The sequence below is a fragment of the Amphiprion ocellaris genome, chromosome 10 (genome assembly GCF_022539595.1).
Source record: "Amphiprion ocellaris isolate individual 3 ecotype Okinawa chromosome 10, ASM2253959v1, whole genome shotgun sequence".
Lineage (NCBI taxonomy): Eukaryota > Metazoa > Chordata > Actinopteri > Pomacentridae > Amphiprion > Amphiprion ocellaris.
Genome location: NC_072775.1, coordinates 17,397,672 through 17,414,472, shown reverse-complemented (window position 1 = coordinate 17,414,472; position 16,801 = coordinate 17,397,672). Strand labels below are relative to the sequence as shown.

Sequence of the window (16,801 nt, the reverse complement as noted above, 5' to 3'; positions counted from 1 at the left end):
TCTGAGGTTGAAATTGGTGGTTTTGAGTGTAACGTCTCAATAAACTTTCGGACAGATTTCCATGAGAGTTGATGCTGTATGTAAAGACATTCATGGATGAATTTTAATCCATTTGATAATCCATTAAATAACATTTAGGCTGCCGCTACCATCAAATATATCCTGCACTTTGTTTTAAAACCACAAAACTTCTGACTTCAGCCTTAGGTGTACTTAGTGTTTAGTGCTAATCAGCCAATGCTAGCATGCTAAAGCAGCATTCTGGTATAGCATTTACTTCAAAGCACCATCTGCTCTTACTAAAAGTGTTTATCTGCAATGAAATTTGATCATGTAACAAAATAGCCACAGGACAACTGCCACAGTTTCTCAGGAACCAGCGTCTTTATCTGGCTTTGTGCAACCAGCAGCTAAAAATCCAATAATATTCAGTTGATAACGAGACAAGATAGAGGAAAGCAGCAAGTCATTGATTTCAAAATGAATCAGTCGGTAATTCCAGTGAAGTTACTCTGAGCACAACACAACATTTTATCACTTTATTACTTTTGATTTCTTCAGATGTTTGCACACACAAATGAAAATCCACCGTTCCGGCCGTTTGCAGAGATCACCTGAGTGTCGAGTTGCAGAGAAGAGTAAAAACCTGCCGGACAAGTTCACCTCTGCCTGGATTTTAAACAAGTATAACGTACATCTGAGCACACATGCATGATGTGTGGCATCACTCAGGAAGTGGTGATGAAACAACAAAGGCAGAAAAGCAGAAGAGTGTCTGGCACAGTAACAGACAGACAGAAACACTGAAAATTCAACAGAGAGATGGGCATGAGGTAAGAGCACGGCTCGATTTCACAGATTTCCACCATACATGACACCTGATAGTATAAAGTTACGTTTTCATAGTGTTGCAATTAAATTAACGTAGCTTTTTAGTTAAAATGTTTAAATTACTGAACTAGATTTCCTCGCAAAATGAAAGATACAAGTACGGAATAAGTATAAAGACATTAAAGTATAGTGAGGACTTTTTATTTTAATAGAATTTACTTTGACCTAATTAGAAAGGGCCTTGAAATGGCCGCTGTGAGAAGTCACTTCTACTGCCAGCGACACAACACAGCCTCCACCTGTTTATGTCATTTGTCTCAGTATCTTCTGAATACAGACCCAGTGCTCAGGGATTTATTTTGCTTCTTCCAGAATAGTAACAACTCAGAGTTTCTCTGACTCAAGCTGGCATTTCCACCTGTTATGACTGTACAGTATTTCCATATTTCACCAAAGACCTGAGTCTTTGTATTCAGCTCTGTTGAAGTCAGAAAAACACTCAGATTTAAATAGGATTCATGTGAGCATTGAATTAAAAGGTAAAAAGGTTGAAGAGCCAAGTATGTTAAAACATATAGACGATGAAAATGCATAAACATACTGCTAGAGACATCAAATCTTATATAGGAAGAGATAAGATCAAAGTGTTTCCATTAAAGCCAAGATATTTTTCATCACATTAAAGGCCCAAATTAATTACCAGCTACTTCAGCCTGAGCCTTAATTTTACTGCCAACGTAACTTTCTTATTCTAATATTCAGAAAGTTCTCATGATGTTCTCTGGCCTTTAAACCAGAAACAAAAACGCAAGTTCTCAGCATCTGTTCTCACACAACTGAGACATTTCAAGTGGCTTGGTGCAGCGATGTATCATAGATATGTTTCTGTGTGAAAAGAGAAGCATACAGTGATAACAGGAAAGGCCCATTCATTTCACAGACACATTTGAAACCTAAACTTTTCTTTGAAATCGTGGCAGAGCAGCAGAAATCACATCAAACTGTTTCCCTGCAGTGACACCATGACAAGCAACTGCTCATTTGAAGAGGTGGACCAAATGATGAGATACTTGGAGCTGATCATCTACATGCCCATATTCCTCATTGGTCTGCTTCTCAATGTCGCCGCGCTCCTGGTGTTCTGCCTCTTTCTGCGGAAGTGGACCGAGTCGACCATCTACATGACCAGCTTGGCTCTGATGGACCTCCTCCTCCTCTTCCCTCTTCCCTTCAAGATGCACGCCACCAATCACCTCTGGCCCACCCACCTCCAGTCGTTCTGCTCCGTCCTGGAGAGCCTCTATTTCATCGGGATATACGGCAGCATCTACACCATAATGTGTATAGCTGTGGATAGATGGGTGGCTATCTGTCACCCGTTCAAAGCCAAGCAGCTGCGTTCCCCCAGAGCGGCTCTGGGGAGCTGCGTGGGGGTCTGGGCGCTGGTGCTGGCAGCAATCTCTCCAACCATCTACGGATTCAGGCAGGGCAGCCGGACAGAGTTCCACTGCTTCCATGCCTTTTCCCAGAAAGGCTGGAGCCCTCAGCTGATCATCTGTCTGCAGGTGTTTGGCTTCCTGCTGCCTGCTCTGGTGGTGATTTACTGCTCACTTCAGACCATCTGGGCTCTCCGGCAGTCCGGCCAGCGCAGCGCCAGGAGCCGGGCCTGCGTGAAGATCATCTACAGCAGCCTGAGCGCCTTCCTGCTGCCCTTCACCCCGAGCCACTTGGGCATCCTCCTGCAGTTCCTGGTGAGATAGAGTTAGATAGTTTTAAGTTAAAAAAAAAAAAAAAAGAAAGAAAGAAAGAAAAAAAAAGAGGTAATGTACCTAGTAATCTCACCTCAAAATCAGTAGCTGCTGTGGAGCTTTCACATAATATTTAGCAGCAGATGAAGATTGCCGCAGTATAATAGATGTTTCAATTTCCTTCCTCCTCACCCACTGAAACATATTCATTAGACAATCAGTCTGAAATGTAGCAGGCAGTGTCTGAAAAATAAAAAATTGTATTTCATTTAAAAAGAAAATTACCTTATCTTTTGTACTTTAACAAAGCAGTGAGATGGGTTATGGGTTGTTTTTTCTTCAAAATTGCTGTCAGGCCTATGCTGTGTTGCTTTTTAAAATTCACTTCAACAAGCTACTTACATTTTTTTTGCAACAGGCACACTAGATTGGGTCATATAACCAAGATTTTAGAAAAAATGATTTGTTGTGATGATAGGATTTTCTTTTTTCATCTGTTTTAGGGAGAAGAAAGATAAAGCGACAAACTTATGGTATACTTTACAACACTCAGGGTCTCGATTTTTCAGTTTAGATGTTTTTTAAAGAATATGTGCGAGGAAGGAATTCTTAATTTTGTTTCCTATTTTAGTATCACATGAGGCGCCTGTGACCATTTTATGTCAACAAGAAAAGAAGGTGAAATAATTACGTCGCCACAAGATCTGACAAACTGGAGCTGTGGAATAAATAAAAAGATAATATTAATTTAAACCAATCAGTGATGATATACAGACTTTTAATTACCTGCTTTTCACCAGAGTTGGAGCAAAATCATAATAACGAATAGTTTAAAACCCCAATATCACTAAAAATACAGAAGATACACCACTGTGTCACTGGTATGTTAGTGTATAGAATTTGGCTTGAATGTGAGAGGTCTAATTTTAGAAGAAAAATAGAACTGCAGAGTCTAACAAGCATAACATCATGCAACAAGTAGTGGAAATGTTAAAAAAGCCTGACGAGGACCTGCAGTATAACAGTTCAAACTGCTGTGTTACATCATTTTAAAAGCTGAGATTCTCATACACGTTGGAAAGACGGTGAACTAATGTTTCTACATCCTCCATGTGTAACCCCACGTTCTTCCAGGTGCACCAGGGGGTGATCCAGGACTGCGGCACCAAGACCAGGATCAGCCTGTTCATCCAGATCGCCATGTGTCTGTCCAACATCACCTGCTGTCTGGACGCTCTGTGCTACTACTTCATCGCCCACGAGGTGAGGAGCACCAAACGCAGCTTCAGGATGTCGATGAGCCAAAGAAGAGCCACAAACAGCACTTCAGAGGTCTGAACACAGGACTAATACAATGCAAGTTAACATACAGTTTGACCCCAGAGGACCTCTGGTAGTGAATACAAGATCTGACATCCTGTTTTAGGGCCCACGAAGAGCCAGTGGTGGTTCAGGTAGCTGATGAGGCACCCGCTAAGACTAGCGGGTGGAAAGAAGCAGGTCAGAGTGCATTTTCAAATAACCGTCAAGCTGAAAGCAGAGCTATGTGATCTGGTCCAGCAGCAGGAAGCCGACAGGCATCTCTGTAACCTCAAACAGCTCTGATACCCAAAATGTAAGCTGCAAAAAGAAAATCCAGCATCAAGCCACAATGTGACATGGTTCTCAAATGAACTAAGGGAGACAGCTCAAAGCGCTCTCAGGTCACTGAGTCCTGAACACTGACGATGAGAGATAAACTGACGTGTGGGGTGATTCACTTTAAGGCTGTAAAACCTGCACAGGCAGCTCACTGCAGAGGTTTGTTGTTCAGATCCTCAAGAAATGAAGTCAAAGATTAGTAGAAGGAGCTGCTATTATTCTGAAGCTTTTTTTAAAAACAAGACAAAGAGATGGTAACATTTCAGACCGGTCTGCTTCAATGTACACTTGGTAAGTTATGAAAGGTATTATATTACTTGTAGAATTAGTCATGCCTTAAAAGACGCAACTAATTACTGATCATAATTACTCATAAAGCATAAATAATTTGTAATAAATCAAATGGAAATTTATATTAAAAGTCAAGTTGAAATAAGCAATTAATTTAAATGAATTTGAGAAAATAAATTAATTAAACTTACAATTTGATTAAAATATGAATTTAAATCTTTCCCTATCAAGTACATAAATAAATCCGACACCACCAACACAAAAATGTAAAAATGAATTATGGATTGATAAAATAAAATAATTAGCTTAACAAAATTGACTTAATATTTTTCTAGCTAAAGTGTTGATCTGCCGATGGAGACTTCTTAAACAAATATGTATTACTTGTAACAGAAGTTACAAGTAACTGTAAATGTCATATCAAATTTACATTAACTAATAAATTCAATGTATTCTGCTTTTTTTAATTTACAGAAGGAAGATTTATTTATGCATTCACTCGATAAATCATTCATTAAATAAAGCCTGAGTCAGAGTAGCAAAGATTTTCTAACTTGTCTAGATTTTAAATTGAATCTTGAACTTATTAATGTAAACTCAAATAGTATTAATGATTATACTTAACACATTTCTAATAATGAATTTTTGCAGTTTTACGGACCCAAACTGACTGACTGCATGTTTCTTTTTGTCTTCAACTTAGACTCTTAGTAGTGTATATACTGTATATGACATGTTGTAGCTCATGACGTATGTAAATATTATGGACATATACTTCATCTTGTATCTAAAATGTTCAGATTGTTTTTAAATGTATCAGAGGTGCAATGATGTTTTTTTTTAAATTGTTCAAAGTCAAGTGTTACAGGGAGACAGCCTATGCACTTCAAGAATGTTTTGATATTAGTATGTTCACGGGGGCACATTTGATTTATGCACAGTCAAACCTAAACCCAAGTGAAGTACATGAAGCTCCGGAAGGCGTTTAGGGAATTTACTGAGCATTAGTGCTGTTTTTATTGGATACAGTAATCAATGAAAAGCTATTTTCTAAAACCAGAAACATGACATGAAACTACCATGTGCTGTTTTTCTTGCATTTACTCGAGTCTCGGTACTTTCATTTTGCACTAGTATTGCCATTGTTGAGTTTCAGTCTCATGTGTTCGTCCTCAATTCTGTTTTGTTTTTCAGTTATTTTTCATTTCTGTTTCTGTCTTTTTCATATTACATTTTTTTAAAGGAAATTGTTTTTGTGAAGCCACCAAGTGTCTAGATCCAACTCACAGAGTCTGCAGGTGTGGTGTTTTTTCCGTTCTTTTTTTTTTTGCAATAAAGACAAAACAAAGTGATGTAAAATTAGTATTCATCAGGGAAAAGAGCCTGACAGCAGAATACTATAGATTCTGCAAACTCACAGAAAGGATTTCTTTTATTTATAACTTGTATACGTCAAACATACAAGGTACGAGCACTTAACTTGTATGTTTGATGCCTGTTTTAAAAGCTGTTTAACATTTAACACTGACTTGTTGACGTTTGGAGGAAATATCCATATACTGGTTTTATCAACACATTTCCACTTCAGTTTAAAAGGGAAATTTAGCTAACCACGTGTGAGTCATCTCGTGAAGTAATTTACCACAAGGAAGCTGCCGTGTTATGTTCTGTGGAAAATTCATCCACAGATGCTTAGCAAACAAATTAAAATATTCAGAGTCGATGTCTGCACAGAAAAAAAAAAACATTCCACAGTGATTACGTCAGCATTGTTCAGACAATCTCTAATTAGCCAAACCCATCATTTACACACTGATTATGTGTATGCGTCACTGTAACTGTTACTGAAGAACATTCAGAAGACAAAGAAAGTTTGATCATTTATTTTTTAAAGCAGCAAGATATTACAAGAGAATCGACTGTACAGCGAAATAAAGTATCCAAGACAATGAAATGTGAGCACATATCACGCATCTCTCTCAACAGAGACAGATTTGCTCCAGGTTGTACATTACAAAGACACCCCAAATCCTTTTTAAGTTGGGACAAATCAACGTTGTAGAGATTATAATGCCAAAATAGGAAAGATTGGGAACTAGCAAGAGCTAAAGACAACAGGCAAATCTGAGTGAAGAAGAGGAAGAGCAATACAAAAATGATCCTTTGATATCATCTACAGTAAGTGATCTAAACTATAAAGCATTCCTTATAAATATTTCAGATGTCCTTAACCCTAAGCATAGCAACACTGACTACAGACTTTGGTTCCTTCTGTTCCTTCTACAGCACTGCTACTGATTACAGTCTAAAGCCATTTATATCCAAGGAGTAGGAAAGTGTGATACCAAAGGAAAAAACAAAAGAGGCAAACCATAGAGACATGATCATCTACAAAACAAGTCGATTTCAGATAAAAATCTATGCATGTAACAATATGAAATTAAAAAGAAAAAATCAGTTTACAGTATATATTGCTTAGGAACAATCAATTATGTACACCATTCATTAATGATACAAACCAGCAAAGAAACATCTTAACTACATGAGGTATGTTTTGCCATTTTCTGACATTTGAACAAAAATAAAATAACAACCAAGAAACAAATATTAACATTAGTGCACGGTGCAAGCAGCTTCCAAGTATCTTTACCATCAGTGCACTGGGTAACTAAAAAATATACAGACAAGTCAAAAATCAAATCAAGTCTTCTGATGTAAATGTTACAAACTGACCTACATTGACATCTTCTGCACAACATGACAAGCTACAGATATATCCAAACACATCTAGAACATCATCCACATATACAGACGCTTTGAATAAAAAAGACAGTAACGTTGTACATGAACATGAACAGAGCATTTTCAAGTTGAGACAAAAAACAAAATGACAAACCGGAACTAAAACTAATGGACGAATACTTGCTCTTAAAGTGCAGTTAAACGCCTAAGGAATTCAAGAGGTATGGTTTGAAATTGGCTTCAGTGTTGGATGGCTGTGATTTCCGCCGCAGATTTAGAACCTGTCGCAGATGACGGTCTCGACCACAAAAGTGTTCTCAAAGTGACGGATGCTGTGACACTTCTTTGTCTCACGCCTCTCGATACCTGGAAGAGAAACGAAGACGCATTTAGAAAAATCTGTTCAGCGCCGAAAGTGGAGGGTTGTTCATATTACTCCTGCTGCTGCCGTGCCTACAGCACTCACTCTGAATCAGCAGTGGTGATCCCCACAAATCACATCCATATATGTACACGGGGGAAGTTTCTTGCATCATTTCTGAAGCGTTCACGCCAATCAAAGGCAGCGACGACAGAGATATCACTCATGTGCATCACTACCTCCTCCACAGTGTGTGGATGTGTCCACTGCACTACAAGTGACTCACACAGCAGGAAGCTCCCAGGCTGTGCCCACACACAAACATGATAATCAGGCTGCCGGGCTGTTAATGGAGTATTTTACACTGCAGACACACCGTCTGCAATGCTCACAAGGAAGCCCCTATTTGGTTCTGGTTGTATTTGCCTCCTGTATACGGTCACTCTGGCTTTGCTCCTACACGCCCACTCTGAACACTGGAATCCCTGTGACACAGCGGAGGAACATTTTCCTCCACAGATTCAGAGAGATCACAGTGACCCAGTACATGTCACATGACTCAACATTTCACAGGAGTCGGTGTGAAAGATGGGCGATAAATAGCGGAAGTGACCCAGCACACGTCGCTCATTATTTAGCATCTCATGCTGCCTGGGATGATTGGAAAAGGAAAGCGGATGTGTGAACTCACGTTGGCGCTGGTTGCGGCGTCTGAGGCGGTAGGTTTCTTTGCCGTAGCAGAGCCTGTGGATGAAGGGGCCCAGCTGCCTCATGTTCCTCACCCGCCCTGTCACCACCATCTCCTCCTGGATGATGTAAGTCTGAGGAAGGTACGTCCCTCTCTGTGGCAAAAAGACACAAATTAATCACTCGGTCAATCTGTCTGTGGGAGGAATGCTGCCGACAGGAAGATGGGAACACACTGTCCTTCACTCTGTCAGAAGGCCATTTATCTCTCATGGTGCTTTTACAACCGCTACACCGGTGGCATTAACAGCAAATGTATTTAGTGTCTCACCTTGACATTGACGAGCAGCTCCCACAGGTTTCGTGGAGGCATCACCAAGGTTGTGTTCAGCTCAGTGATGTAGCATTTGTCCAAGGCAATGTCATGATAAGCTGTGAGGCCCTAGAATGCAAATGAAGGACATAATTGTAAGCCACCATTAAGCACTTTAACAAGAAAATGTAATGAGAGGAAACCATGTGAACATAAAAACTCTGCTCACCCTCTGGAAGTCGTGGATGATATCAGCGGGGTCGCTGCCTCCAAAATGTGGCACAGGTACGCTGATCTGTTCGTAGTTGTCGTCAAGGTAGATGCCGACATTCTCCTCGAGTTCTTGCCGCCCCCTTAGAGGAGCAAACACCGAGTCCTCATAGATAACCCGGCAATGGAACAAGCTGTCCTCTGGGATTTGCTGTTGAGACGCAACAGAGCTGAGTTAGCAAGTGACTTTACTTTAGGTCGGATCGTCTTTTTGTAACCACTAAGTTCTGGACGTAATAGAAGAAAAAAGAAGAGGAGTTAACTAACCTGAGGTATAAAGTAGTAGCGATAGATGTAGATAGAGGCCAGGACCAGTCCTGACATGAAAACCACCAGGCCAAAAGTGAGGCAGCACAGGCCAGTTGGAAAAGGCTTCTTGGACCTGACAGGAGGAACCAGCTGCTCCTGTAAAGAGAAAAGTAGTGACAGGTTAGAAGGCTGGTCAAAAAAAAACCCCACTTAATCTTGCATATATTATTGATCTATTTCATGGGACAGCATTGTATTTTGTGTTGTTAATATGTACAAACTACTGTCAGTTCCAGTGAAGACCCAAACTTAATAGATCTGTACCAAGTGATGCAATGGTGCACCCAAGAAAAATTGATTCAAGAGTTGTGTAGCTTAAATGAACAAAGCTGCAGGTGAATACTGTAAAATAATGACATTGTCAATGTGAAAAATCTTTTAATCTAACCCTGAAGCTGTAGAGAAGAACATTCATTAGAAATATGGATAATAGGACTTGAATATTAGCTTCCAGTTCTAAGACAGAGCATTAGTGGATGTAACATCCTCTCACATGCTTTCCTGTACTAAGTCCAAATTGTAACAGAGCTAATTCGGACAGAAGGCGGTTGCCAATTTGTTAGTCAGGCGAGAAGATCTGATAGACGTAGGACGGACTGGAATGAGGTACGCCAGATGCCCACCCACGGTCTCTCAGTCAATCTGCTGCCTCCCTTTACTACTGTTGCTATGGAGAGCGGAAGCAGGGAGAACAGACTGTGTCAAGCTCTGACGAAGATGCTGGCACGTGGCCGTCTGGGTCTATTCTTGGAGGCCTACTTCCACACTCCATATTTGCAGATATTTCGTCTTAGCTCCCTCGGTGGGAGCATAAATGAGGCCAATTGCGTGAAGCAGAAGCCCCTCAGCAGAGGCGGACGTATTAATAGATCTACACACATTGGCTCTGACGCCTAGACTCCCAGCACAGCCAATCTAAATCCATACTACCTTTGACATCCTTCTGTTGACGTAACAAACAAGTATTTGCAGAAGCGATGGACGCGTCATCAAGCAGTATTCACAGTGTACAGTGTGTTGGGAAATATAGAATCAGGCTGAGACAGCAGGCGTGCATCCATGGTGTGTCAGATATCTAATTATACTATCTCCTGGGAAGTAATCCAGAGAGGAGGCTAAGAAAAGCAGCACCTAATGTGACAGTTAACTCAGGTTTAAGTCATTCTACAAATCCTACTCAGACATAGCACGATCGCAATAATTAAAGGCCAATCTCAATATCTACTTTCAAGCACAGTTTTACCAGGAAAACACTGTATTTGAGAACTGGAGCCTAAAAGACTAATGTTGCAGAGTGCACACAATAAGATACTCAGTCCCTTTCTGAACCCTTTAATTGTTCATATGAAGTCAAATATGAGTTTTTCCTCCAGATTCCAATCACTGAACGCAGGAATTAGAACAAAGCTGGATTCTTATTTCGCTCATTACAGTTGCTGTCCTTTTCTACTGCTAATTTTGAGAGGGCATAAAAGGCTAAGCTGCCTTTAGATAACACCCACTGTTTTTATTCAACACACACTAATCCTAGATTACCACCCATTTGCTCTCAAGCGCTACCTGCAGGATCCACGTGGGCTAACACCCCTGACATTACTGAGTGGTGCAGTATGTGACTGCTGAGCCATTTTCTCATTTCATCCACAATATAAAAAAAAATAACAGAGGCTAACTGCACACTTACAGTAAGATGCAAGTTTTGGTTTTATACATGCACATTATGTGAACCCCTTAGAGTACTGGTGTCATATTGTGCTAAAGATACACAAACACACAGAACCTCCCTCTGCAGTGAGTCCACACAAGGTGACGTAATGTCAACATCCCCTGGCTGGGCTGTGATGCAGCGGTGGGTCTCTTCCTTTGTTATTGTTCTATCACTGCTCGATAAACTTTTCTACACCCACAAATAGAGCATGTAAGTAACTGGAAAGGCAAGATAATAAACTGCTGCCCAAGCAGTGATATGTTACATTAAAAACAGAACCGCATTAGAGGACTTTAAGCACATTCACATATATGGATGTTTGCATTTTAAAAAAAGAAGGTCGTGGATTAAGTGACATGATGATGCACAAAGAAACAAATCAAGAAAAAACAATAATCAGCTCGGCCTCTGCAGAAGGAGCACAGACCTGCTCGTGCTATCCGGACACACAAGACAAATACCACAGCATGAAACAAAGAAAGACAAAGTGTGCCAACTCACGTGGGCCTGAGGTATAATGATCTTGTCCGCATCGTTGTCTTTTTCGGGCTTCTGCGCCGACACTGGCTGGAAAGTGATCTTCACCATGTTTGTTTGGTCAGTGTCTGTTTGCTTTGTCTCCTATCTGATTCAGTGCGCTGCTTTCATCCACCGGACCGGGAGGATTATATAGCGGCGGATCGGTGTCGCCCCCGGGGCTCGGTGACGACACAAGAGCGTTTTCTCTGACGAACGAGCGCTGTGTGTGGGACTTCGCCTCGCCGATTTCAAAATAAGAGTCCGAGGCGGGTTAAAACTGTCACACCTCATGTAAATTTCCAAATTTGTGGGCTTACCCTCTTTTAAATAGATATACTTTAGATTTAGACCTATTTAGATCATAAACTACCAATTGTATCTCCTGTTTGTGGACATAAGACTACTTACTGCCCTTATTTTGAAGGCAAGTGCCCTATATGGTAGTGCATTCCGTATTTTATTTAAAGCTGAATCTCTTTCAACTAACACATCCATCCGGAAATGTTTCAAATTGGCTACTATATTGCAAGATACTTGCAAGAAAGTCATTAATATGTCAGTACTACTGAGCATCGGTAGTAGCTGTAATAATAATTTATAGTCCATTTATTTATGGGCTTATCAAAGCATACAGTGCACATAGTATTTCACCACAGTACATTGTGTACTATAAATTATGGTGCATTGATTGGAATATTGAATGTATATTTTAATGTAATGCAATGTAATTTAGTCTTTTGTGTAGCATAAACTGTGAATGAGCCTTAAAGCAAGCCTGTGTAAAACAGGTTCCTACATGTGGTTACTCTGGACTAGATTTTTTCTGGCTACCACATTCAATGAATTATTTTAAATTGCTCTAAATTTGGCCCATTTGCATGTTTATTGTACAGTACACAGAGAGTACAAATAAAGCAAGCTGCTCTGGAAAGCTGCTGAACTTAGTCCCAGGCAGCATTTATTTAAATAAATTCTTTACCATGTCCAACATGTGTCATAGGCCTACTAGTGTATGTACCAACAAAATCACCAGATTCTTCCCTTCTGTTCAGCTTGTCATGTTTACATTAAGCTAAGGCATACAAGCTAAGCTACACAAGCTAAGGCAAAAGCTTGTCATGTTTACATTAAAACCTTATACAATCTCTGTTCAGCCTGTCGCGTGGCCTCACACAATGTCTTCTGAGAAGGTATAATGAGGCTTACAAAACAACATTATCAAAGCTGTCTTGTATCTTCCTAGTATTTCATGATTTTTATCCTTCTGATTAGTTACTATCATTACATTTATCTTGTGTGGTTATATATTCCTATTTGCATATGAAATATATGGAAACATATATTGTAAATTACATAAATGATGGTTCTACACTTGATTTCATATTTTCAACCATTACAAAGCAGAGTTTGGAGGCTAGAGATAACTACATATTTAAAAAACATAAATTTTGAAATCACATGGTAAAATCAAATATAAAGATTCTTTTGTTGTTGTTTTTTAAAGCAACCCTACACCCACTTTAACACATCCACACCCATCAGCCAGCACATCACACGTGCATTGAAACAGTACAACTGGAACAGTGGACATCACGGCAAAGCAAACATGTACTCAGACATACTATATCTAAATATGCAAATTAGCAATGCATGCAAATTCACACACAGCTCCCCTCCACATATGTGAAAAGTCATGAGTGTACGTATGACTCAGTACAGACATAAGCCATGCAACATGTTAAATTTGGACAAATAGGAATTTTGAGGTGAATGTGATAAATCAAAATAAACCCTTTCTGTAAAGTGCCACTTGCAAATTACAGTACTGAAAAGTAAAATCCAAGTGGATTAACTACTTTAGTTTTAAGGCTTAGAGGCTCCAGGCTCTTTACATGTGAGAGTAATGTCCTTGACAATTGGCTCATATCATCCAATTCACATTAGTTCTTTTTTTAGCAGGAGTGGAGCGGTGGTCTTGTCCTCATAGGTGGGCTGATGGTTCACAATCAAGCAAGAAATAGGCCAAGATGACTAATGAACAATGTGAGAATTGGCTGACATGTTTCCCGGTGAGCACTCTTTTGAAGGGCAGTGCGTAGAGGTGTAACATTAAAGAGGAGAGGCTGAAGTGGTATTTATTTTTGCAACATAAGCAAAATAAATGTTTTACTGCAGTTACTGCAAAGTGATAGAGCTAAAGCTACAGGGATTGGTGACATCCAGTCTGTTGGATCGTGTTTTGCATGTGTATATCTACATATAGATTACTAACTGTATAGATATCTAGTGTATGATGGTTCAGACAGAAGTTTGGAGAAAAGCTAACATGACCACTGGGGTACGAGCATTGCGCGCCCCCAATGGCTCGTAGCCAGTTGACCCATTCACATGTAAATGAGTCGACGTATATACCCGTACATGCCCCCTCAGAGCAGCATTAACAGCCCATTCTCTGGCTGGGATCTCCCGGCCATCTGTCCCCCCAACGGGCTCTAACGGCTCTCTGGATTACACACCGACCTCATGTCCAGCGGACTCCTGGCATCGCCTGGGTTAAACTTCAGCAACATGGCCCCCATCCGCAACAACACAGCCGGAGTGGACAGAGGTGATAGCTGCAGTGGGATCACATCTGACAGAAAGGTACGGGCCGGAGTTAACGTTTAATGCTAGTGCTCATTCTTTAGCTTTCCTTTTAACTGACCAAGGAACTCCATTGTCCTTACTGTTTTGGTAGATGAGGAAACCTCTAGTCGAGAAGAAAAGAAGGGCTCGCATCAATGAAAGTTTACAGGAACTCAGAGTCCTCATAGCAGACGCAGACGTAAGATACTAAGTAGAACATAGCGCTGTTGTAAAACGAAATTACAGTGACTTTTAGCTAAGTTAGCTAGTGCTACCTGCGCTTGATGCTTGTTTTTTGTCTCTCACCGCAGTTACAATCAAAAATGGAGAATGCCGAAGTGCTGGAGATGTCAGTGAAACGAGTGGAAAGCATTTTGCAAAACCGGGCTCAAGGTAAATATTGTATATACAACTTTGATAATATATTTACTGGAGAATACACCGTTGAACCGAAGTTCTCTTTTTGACGCAAAAACTGACAGCAATACGTTAACTCACCCTTCCGCCGAGCAATATAGTTCTTTGTAACTAAGCTAACTACCCTTTAATTTATTACGTTTAGCGGATTAATATTTTAATCAACTGCACTGAGGCCACAGGTGCGCTTCGACCGCGGCTCAGCCAATCAGAGCAGAGAGTCGGAGCAGCAGCGTGCCGGTTGGTTGAATGTTACAAACTTGTGTCTAACGGTCGCTTCCTGTCCGCAGAGGTGGACGCGGTGAACCGGGAGGCCAGTGAGCGGTTCGCCGCCGGTTACATCCAGTGTATGCACGACGTCCACACCTTTGTGTCCGGCTGTCCGGGAATAGACCCGACAGTAGCCGCGGAGCTGCTGAACCACCTCCTGGAGAGCATGCCTCTGAACGACGAGGACCGCCTCCGGTTGATGCTCCCGGACGCCGTGGCAGACCTGTCCGGCTCTAACAGCACTTGGTCCCTGTCCGAGAGCATGTACACGTCCCTGGTGTCCCCGGCTCCCTCCGGCACCTCCACCGATGACCTCTCCTCTGACCTGGATGAGACTGAGTCAGAGCAGAGCCAGGTTTCCTCCTCAGAGGAGGCAGACAGCCAGGAGGTGGTGCCTTGTTTAGCCTACTCCAAGTCAGTGTGGAGACCTTGGTAGATGGTTTAAATGGAGCAGCATGTTTTAAACTAGTTGAATGGTTTGTGTTAGGATGCTGTGTGCGATAGGCCTCAGTACATGACAAAACACTGCTGAGATGGCAACTTTGGAACTTGTTAAAATGCATCTGAGAAGCTCTTTGTAAAAAAAAACCTAAAAACTACAATTAAACTTAAACGTATTTAATGATTAAAATATGTAATTAGGTCTCTTTTGCAGAGGAAAGGGACCTGTATGGTCTGCATTTGGAAATGTCTTGGCCTTGCATTGGCCTGCCTTCAGTGAAGGGGGTAAATACATATGTAAATATGTACTTGTTGAATATAACTGGGCTGTATAGAAAATAGGTGCCCCACCAGAAATGCATTGTTAGTCGTTTGTAAATTATTTCCTATTTAGGATGTCTTTTAATAATGTATTTATTCATGTCAAGTGACTGTTAGTAGGCTACCTCATCTGATTTGTCCTAAGTTTCAGCTTTTCAATAAATATCTTTTCAACTAATAACTAGTTTAGCATTCTATTTGTGCAGCAGACTCTTCAAAAAAAGCCCCATTTCACACACAAGGATCCCACTAACCACCCACTCACGGCTGTTTCCAAGATATTAGTTATTACTCTGCAATTGTGGGCCATTTGTGTGCACTCTCTCTCTCTCTCTCTCTCCAAGATCCCTTAGCACATCGTAGGCATTTGTGAGGTGTGAAATGAGTAATCCACTCACTCCTTATATAGGCCTGCTGTAGAACTTGACAAATGGATTTTATAACTCTACTGGAGTTCAGCTTTGTGGTGTTCTCAAATAGCATTTGCACATATCATGACTCTGGGCACTAAACCGGGGAATGCAGAGTATTAGAGAGTCATTTTATCATTATACTGTTATGGATTATGTTGTTAAATTTTGTGCAATAAACATCTGTAGTGTTTTGCCAAATAGTGTAGTGCACTTGACTGCGTGTAACTGTATAAATTAACAAAGTATGTCCCTGTATGTATCATTTTAATGCAGTAGGAGAGGCTCAGGAGTGTCATGCTAATTCACTTTCAAAGCCTGTGCCTGCATCCTCAGGAGATATGACCTCTGTGGCCCCAGTGAGATCCACAGACACCGTTCTGCCTCTGAACCACCCACCAGCTCCTACAACTGCAAATGAATAAGAAAAGACAGCAATCCTTAATCCAGCTCTAGTCAAATGTCTCCTCTTGTGTTCCTGTGATGTCCACACAAAGTGTCACTTCTTACACTGTCCACAGTCTTAACACCCACCACCACTACCCACCTACTAAGAGGGACTTCTGGTGAAATGACAGGAAAAAGATTAATAAAGTGAGCACTGGATTATAGTGGATAAATAGTTCCTATTTAGCATATACAGAGCAGGAAAATAGTTCAGTCCTCATGCTGCTTTTGGTTTGCGTGTGTTCTTTACACTTTAGGTGGAACACACTGTACTTTTTCTTACATTTATCTGACAGCTACTTCAAGAAGTGTCAACATAAAATATGGCTGATTATTATGTATTAAACTGTATTTCCATTGTGTGTATATAACAGTATTTAGACAGTATGCTACTAAAACGCAGGCTTTTGAAGGTGTAAAATGCTCCAAATGCATCAATAATAATTTTTA

General features: G+C 40.7%; 3 protein-coding genes across 4 annotated transcripts; 2 read left to right on the top strand and 1 right to left on the bottom strand.

The window, feature by feature from the left end:
• The first annotated feature begins 525 nt into the window (after positions 1-525).
• On the top strand, positions 526-6,128 carry LOC111578817 (G-protein coupled receptor 55). The gene is made up of 3 exons (XM_023285784.3): positions 526-833; positions 1,847-2,582; positions 3,714-6,128. Exons 1-3 carry the CDS (start codon positions 823-825, stop codon positions 3,915-3,917), a joined length of 951 nt encoding a protein of 316 aa, XP_023141552.1. The 5' UTR covers positions 526-822; the 3' UTR covers positions 3,918-6,128.
• Positions 6,129-6,379: 251 nt separating this feature from the next.
• itm2cb (integral membrane protein 2Cb) lies at positions 6,380-11,871 on the bottom strand. The gene is made up of 6 exons (XM_023285758.3): positions 11,403-11,871; positions 9,152-9,289; positions 8,844-9,035; positions 8,633-8,743; positions 8,306-8,456; positions 6,380-7,619 (listed from the first exon to the last, which is right to left on the bottom strand). The coding sequence occupies exons 1-6, from the start codon at positions 11,487-11,489 to the stop codon at positions 7,528-7,530; spliced, it is 771 nt and encodes a 256-aa protein (XP_023141526.1). The 5' UTR covers positions 11,490-11,871; the 3' UTR covers positions 6,380-7,527.
• Positions 11,872-13,210: 1,339 nt separating this feature from the next.
• Positions 13,211-16,043, top strand: hes6 (hes family bHLH transcription factor 6). Of its 2 annotated transcripts, none has more exons than XM_055014262.1 (4): positions 13,211-14,063; positions 14,158-14,244; positions 14,357-14,438; positions 14,753-16,043. In XM_055014262.1, exons 1-4 carry the CDS (start codon positions 13,944-13,946, stop codon positions 15,166-15,168), a joined length of 705 nt encoding a protein of 234 aa, XP_054870237.1. In that variant the 5' UTR covers positions 13,211-13,943; the 3' UTR covers positions 15,169-16,043. The 2 variants fall into 2 exon arrangements, with proteins under 2 accessions (XP_054870237.1, XP_023141527.2); XM_023285759.3 differs by having other exon boundaries at positions 13,224-14,063; positions 14,158-14,238; positions 14,753-16,040.
• The last annotated feature ends 758 nt before the right edge of the window (positions 16,044-16,801 follow it).

Bases quoted from the DNA above. Each gene is read 5' to 3' on its own strand.
- LOC111578817 (XM_023285784.3), top strand. The intron at 2,583-3,713 runs GTGAGATAGAGT...ACGTTCTTCCAG, and splicing joins GCATCCTCCTGCAGTTCCTG to GTGCACCAGGGGGTGATCCA.
- itm2cb (XM_023285758.3), bottom strand. From the start codon at position 11,489: ATGGTGAAGATCACTTTCCAGCCAGTGTCGGCGCAGAAGCCCGAAAAA. The intron at 9,036-9,151 runs GTTAGTTAACTC...GCGTCTCAACAG, and splicing joins GCTACTACTTTATACCTCAG to CAAATCCCAGAGGACAGCTT. The intron at 7,620-8,305 runs GTGAGTTCACAC...TTTCTCTTCCAG, and splicing joins ACGCCGCAACCAGCGCCAAC to GTATCGAGAGGCGTGAGACA.
- hes6 (XM_055014262.1), top strand. From the start codon at position 13,944: ATGTCCAGCGGACTCCTGGCATCGCCTGGGTTAAACTTCAGCAACATG. The intron at 14,064-14,157 runs GTACGGGCCGGA...CTGTTTTGGTAG, and splicing joins GGATCACATCTGACAGAAAG to ATGAGGAAACCTCTAGTCGA. The intron at 14,439-14,752 runs GTAAATATTGTA...TCCTGTCCGCAG, and splicing joins TTTGCAAAACCGGGCTCAAG to AGGTGGACGCGGTGAACCGG.